Source organism: Monopterus albus, unplaced genomic scaffold (genome assembly GCF_001952655.1).
Source record: "Monopterus albus unplaced genomic scaffold, M_albus_1.0 scaffold2.1, whole genome shotgun sequence".
Classification (NCBI taxonomy): domain Eukaryota; kingdom Metazoa; phylum Chordata; class Actinopteri; order Synbranchiformes; family Synbranchidae; genus Monopterus; species Monopterus albus.
This window is the reverse complement of record NW_018127882.1, coordinates 8,382,517-8,388,965: the sequence shown is the minus strand read 5'-3', so window position 1 is coordinate 8,388,965 and position 6,449 is coordinate 8,382,517. Positions and strand designations below refer to the sequence as shown.

The window sequence follows — 6,449 nt, the reverse complement described above, 5'->3', positions numbered from 1 at the left end:
ATCACTTTCTTCTTTCTCCTTTTACTTTCCTGGTGACAGAGTGTGACTCTGATCGCGTTGACAGCTAGTCAGAGGGCCTGGCCTGTCATCTCCAACCCTGGGGAATCAATCATTTGAGCTACAATCAATACCAAAAAACTGTATCCTAGACCGGCTACCAGCTTGGCTGGCAGCGACTGACTGCTAGACTCACAGCTATAGTGGGAAAAAGCAACATTCAAGCCAGTGCACATGGACATTGAGCATGTGCCACTACACAAATGCACTCACACTCAGATATAGCATCATCAGTCACTCTGAAGCAAATACATGGAAATGTGTTTTTTAGGTTATGTATGAGTATGCACTTATGCACACATGGAGCCATGTCAACGTATATCATATCAGACCAATTTCTATCTGAAACATAATTTGGTCTACCAGAATCACTCACAGTTTACTTCAAATTCTTCAGTTTGCACTGCAGAAGCCCAATTATGGGCCCCTTTATTGAGTCTGTATCAGCAGCATAACATTAGCCCACTCTATCCATTACTGTGTGGCCTTCTTCAGGGGAAACCACCACTCATCAGCCCACTACAAGCAAATTAGACGGACATAATAGGGTTAAAGAGAGGTAGGTGGCTGACTCACTGATGTGAAGAGCACTTAAAAAGAATGATAGAGCCAGAATTATCTGTCCCTGACATTTATGCCATATCTTATGAAAATCATTTAAAATTAAATTGGACATGTTGTGAAATGTGACACTTGACAGTGACACTGCAGCATTTTATTCTGAAAACACTTCCTGTTTTATCTGCCTCAAACATTAGGTGATATTACTTCTCCTTTGACAGACAGCAGGCATCGCCTGGGACATGAACACAGATAACACTTGTCTTTCTCTGTGTTAACCACCAAAACCTACTGAGGCATGAACGGTGCACTCATTTTCAGCTTGCAATAAGGTTCATGGACATCCTCTGTCTGGGTCAACAGGGAACACCATGAGGACAAAAGAAACCTATCACATACTGCCAAAGAATAACAAATATCAGTTTAGGTCAATGTTATTTTAGCCTCAAGACTGTTTAATCTCAGCTGGAGTGGCGACAGTAGAAGAGACCTTTACAATCAGTGGAGGAGTACATTAGAAGGTGCCACTTGTGCTGATTGTAATAAGATGGCATCTGACTGGGGTCTATTGCAGCGATTATAATGTCAGTGGAGGTGAACACAGTAGCATTGTAATTATGTGTTACATCATCAAATATCCACAATTCATTATCTGATTAAAAATAAGCCTTGAGGAAAAGATGGTTTGGCAAGAAGGTGAAATGGGTAAAAATGATTTTTAAAAATGTCACAGAACGTATGTAAGATGTCAAGTCATGGTCACTTCCATAGAAGTAGAACTGACTTGAACTGAATGAGTGTGTATGTTGTAGTAAATCAAGAAAACTGAATAAATAAAGAAATCATTGACATCAGTATGATGCTTTCATCCAGCATGCCCCATATGGAATGTGCTTTTTACGTACATAAAGTATCTTACAGTATTACGTTATATTATTATATCTAGTATTATATTATAGTGTGATGTACGTCAAGAATAGATGCGACATCTGAAAGACTTGTATGCATATTTTAAACATGACCTTCGTCCTACTGTACGTAATGTTTCATGTAGCCAGAATGTCTGCGTTTTTGCCTCTGTATAAGGAACTATCACCATGAACAGTAATGAGAACAGGCTAAAGTCACCATGTGCATGCCAAGGATTTCTCCAGTCAATACAAGTATCACCTGTAGAGTACAGTGGAGGGAGGAGTAGGGAGGTAGGAAAGACAGGCAATAGGAAGGGTGTGAAAGGACGTATGTTCATGTATCTGTCTATGTTGATTTGTCTCTACTGATGTTAATCTCACTCGAGCTTGTCAAAGTAAACTGCCTGACTTACTGGTCATAAAGCACTGTGGGTGCAGCTGTCAGTCATGTCCCATTGCTAACCTTTTAATGTGATCTCAACATTTACTTGAGAAGCTACAGTAATTCTGTGTTTGATACCCTGCACTCTGACTGGTTCTTCACACAAGTGTTAAGTCCATTATTGATTGGCAGTTCAGTGCTGAGGTCTGTAACTGGAAAAATGTACACACCTTGTCTCTGGAATAGCTGACTGCTGACAATCTCAGTCATGGAGGCCACCTTCTGCTTCTGGAGTTTCTCAGGTGGGATGCAGGCATAAAAGTCATGCAGCAACTGACTGAGGAGCAAAAGCAAAAGGTGGGTGGAATAAATAATCAGCAAGATCATTACAGAGGAAGAGCAACAAGTGTGGCTTCTTCAAATGATCACAAATATCCAAGAATCATTTTCTTCAGAATACTTCAAATATGTGTATTGTACAGTATGTCGAGATTTAAACAGCTCTCCCTTAAGGTTATAAAATATGCAACCACTAAAAACAGCCATTGCACATCAGAGTGCACCACAGACAGAAGCAGTGTACGCTGCATGAAAACCAATGAGCCAAAGCCTAAATACGTCTTAAGAAAGACAGGTTTGAGTCATCTCCTGCCCCAAATTCAATTTTGGAATAATTAAACAGGCTGGTTGCAAGCCCTGGTGCCACTTAGAAAGAATGACTTCTTCAGGGCATTACCCTCTGTTTTTCTGTTTTTGTCTGTCTCACTTTGTCTTTGTCCTCTTAAAGTATACCACACATGCAGCGTTACCACTTTCGATAATGGTACAGTATAAAAGAATGAAATGCACCACCTCTTCTCCCAAACCCAAACAAAGCAAAAAGGTTTGCAGAACATCTGATGTGCTTAAGCAGGCATGAGGACAGGCTGAGTAACAGAGGCTCAGTGCAGACTTATCAGGCCCACTAATCATCTGAGCTGAATCTAATTAAAACCCCAAATGTCAGCCTATACCCTACAGACGTGCAAAGGACACAGAGAGCAAACAAAACACAAGCACAGATGACAGTGTCAGTGCTTGTACCACCCTGCGGATCACACTCCAGGTGCGTTTACAAAGTGCAGAATGTGGCTGTAGATGAGATGAGACAAAGCTTTGATGTCCACTCCATGCACAGTGATTGTGATTCACACAGCTCGCTTTTGGAAACTCTGCTTGAGGCAACTCTGATCATGAATGCAATGGGGACTGTACTTTCGGTGTTCAGATGTCTCTGGTATGTTTGTGCATGTGTGTGTCCAAAGTATAGAAGACAGACAATAAGGTTGAGTGAATGGATGTGAATAATGAATGAATGATAAATAAATGACAGAAAATGAGAAAATATGCACTGATTTTTAACTGTCCGCATCTCATCAACTGCCTACTTGCTTATGCGTGTGTGAGCTTATGTGTGTTTGTGTGGCAGCTGTTATAAGTAGCAGCTTTGTTAAACTGTGTTGGCAGTGAGCTACACGAGGGACTGAACACATACACGAACACACAACCAGGTCATATAATATATAGACAAAAATATTTGGACACACCTCCTAATTATTGAATTCAGGTGTTTCAATCAGACCCATTGCCACAGATGTATAAAACCCAGCACCTAGCCATGACCTAAATGGTCGTTCTGAAGAGCTCAGTGACTTCAAGCGTGGTACTGTGATAGGATGTCCCCTCTGCAATATGAAATTTCATCCCATCTGGATATTCCATGGTCAATTGTAAGTGTTATTACTGGAAAGTTGAAATATTTAGCAACAACAGCAAGTCAGCCACAAAGCGGGGTCGACAACTGCTAAGGTGCATGGTGCGTAAAAGTCGCCAACTCTGCTGATTCCATAGCTGAAGTGTTCCGAACTTCCACTGGCATTAATGTAAGCACAAAAACTGTGTGGTGGGAACTTCATAGAATGGGTTTCCATGGCTGAGCAGCTGCATGCAAGCCTCACGTCACCAAGTCCAATGCCAAGTGTCGGATGGAATGATGTAAAGCACACCGCCACTGGACTGTGGAGTGGTGGAAATGTGTTCTGTGGAGCGATGAATAAAGTACTTTGTTTGGCAATCACATGGGTGAGTCTGGGTTTGGCAGATGCCAGGAGAACGTTTCCTGCCTGACTGCACTGTGCCATGGGCTGTATTTCAGGGTTTGGACTAGGCCCCTTACTTCCAGTGAAGGGCAATCTTAATGCTTCAGCATACCAAGGCATTTTGGACAACACTATGCCTCCAACTTTGTGGAAAGCAAAGTCCATAAAAACATGGTTGGATGAATTCAGTGTGGAAGAACTTGACTGGCCCCCACAGAGCTCTGACCTCAACCCCGTTAAACACCTATGGGATGAACTGTAATGGAAATTGCAAGACAGGCCTTCTCATCTAACATCAGTGCCTGACCTCATAAACGCTCTACAGAATGAATGGGCACAAATTCCCAGAGAAACACTACAAAATCCTGTGGAAAGCCTTCCAAGAAGACTGGAAGCTGTTATAGCTGCAAAGGGGGGAACAACTTCATATTAAAGTCTGTGTAGATGAATGCAATGTCGTTAAAGTCCCTGTTGGTGTAATGATCAGGCCTCCCAGTACTTTTGTCCATATAGTGTAGATGTGTGAGAAGAGAAATGATGATGATTGAAGTGTGGATGTGAGTCAGGAAAACATTATGTCTGACACTGTCCCAAACATGCATCACAAAAATTATGTGTCCATGTTTGTGGACAAATAAAGTTCCTGAAACTTTTTTGAAAAAAAATCTACCAACTGGTGAAGTATATACTGTACACAGAGGTTATTTCCTGGCCAAAGTTTGGTTCTGGGTCAAGCAGAGGTCAAACAAGAAATCCCAGGCTGTTTTGTTCTTCGGGAGCCTGAGAATAATGAAGAGGCTAAAATGGGGTTTGTGTGACAGTTTCGCTGGAATTATCAATTTATTCAGGGGCACATGAAGGAGATGAAGACTGTGTTTGTGTACATGTCCTTGTGTATATGTCAGTTTGATGAGATTTTTATCACCTGATAAAGGTGGTTAAACTCAGCCTCAGTGAAATGTGTGAGGAACAGAAGGATGGGGGTCGGTGAAGAAAGCCAAGAGGAAAACCTAAGCTGAGATGAAAGCTCCCATATATCCTCTCTGTCAGCGTCCATGGACGAGACCAAAGATAAGAGGCTAGTGTGTGTGTCTGTGTGTGTTTAAGGGTAAGCTTACCTGAGCAGCTTGGCATCAAACACTTTCTCGACATCGTGCAGGACTGTTGGCAGGTACTTCAGAGCAGCAACCTGATGACACACACAACACAAGTAAACACCACCACATTACTGTCTTGAAATTCTGTTGATTAACAGAGGGTGACTTTGAAACCCAAAAGTCTCTCATCACGAGTGAGATAAAACTTCTTGTTTATTTTTCACAAGGCAACTTGTCTGTCTGCCTGCCTAGCCTTTTGCAACTCAATATGTTCATATGTCTGCCTTGATATATGTTGTGAAAATAAGAAGGCATTAAGCAAAATACTGATGTAGTTAGAATTAAAGTGAGAAAACTCCTTAGAGAGGGAAGACGGGACAGAGCAGAAGAAGAAGCAGGTGAGAGGATACAGATGGATGGATTGTAAAGAGGAGCACTGGCTGATAAAGTGGGGTGGGTGTAGGGAGAGCATGTGTGATTACCCTGTTCAGCAGAGTGGTGGTGTAGTCGGTTCTCATCAGGTTGTTAATGGACTCAAATAGCCTCTTCAGCGACTCTTCGAACTCGGCCTGCTCCTTCCCCTCGTATAGCCTAGGACAACAGAAGAAAATTATTGCAAACACAAAAGAATAAAGTGAAATAAAGAGAGAATGCATAGGAAAACATGACATGACATGATTTAGAAAGGGAGAGAGAAGGGGGGATGGAGGAAAGATTGAGGAATTGAATTGAAAGATGAGAGAAAAATACGAAAGAGGGTAAATCTTTATTTCTCCAATCATCCAGTGACTCCACTCTGCATGTAAATTACCCTCCAGGTGTTTTTCCATCACAGTTTAAAATAGTACCAGGCTGATAATGACACTATTTTTGAAGCTGGTTTCCTCCGCACTAATCTAGCAACAAGTGAAATTACAGCTAAATCTTGTGTTTTTATGGAAATGAGGCATCAACGGAATTGGCCGCAGTTCCTCACATCTTCCTTCAGTAATGTGGCAATCAACATTGCACTTTAACACTTCTGGGGATATTTACTATGGTTTTGCAACAAAAAGTTTGGTACTAAACAGTGAAATTACATGTGTTCATACTTACAAAAGAGCAGTGTTTTGTAATTAAATTACAAAAAAAAAATAAATTACTAAATAAATGTTAGTTATAAATGTTAGCTAGTGAGAAAAACAAGCAATTAAATTACAGTTACTAATCAAAATGCTGGTGATTACAAAAGGGGTTACATCTTTTTGATAAAAGGTTTACAATATAATATTCATGTTGTTGCTTTGTATCTTTTCACTGTGCA

At 41.1% G+C, this 6,449-nt stretch overlaps 1 protein-coding gene across 4 annotated transcripts in view; it reads right to left on the bottom strand.

Annotated features, from left to right (window-relative positions):
• dock2 (dedicator of cytokinesis 2) overlaps positions 1-6,449 on the bottom strand; it is a 104,076-nt gene that overhangs the window by 55,272 nt on the left and 42,355 nt on the right. For all 4 annotated transcript variants that reach the window (XM_020595527.1, XM_020595536.1, XM_020595546.1 and 1 more), the window contains 3 exons: positions 5,629-5,737; positions 5,168-5,238; positions 2,142-2,248 (listed from right to left, as the gene is read on the bottom strand). In XM_020595527.1, coding sequence (XP_020451183.1) covers positions 2,142-2,248; positions 5,168-5,238; positions 5,629-5,737 — 287 coding nt within the window. The remainder of the gene's footprint in view (positions 1-2,141; positions 2,249-5,167; positions 5,239-5,628; positions 5,738-6,449) is intronic.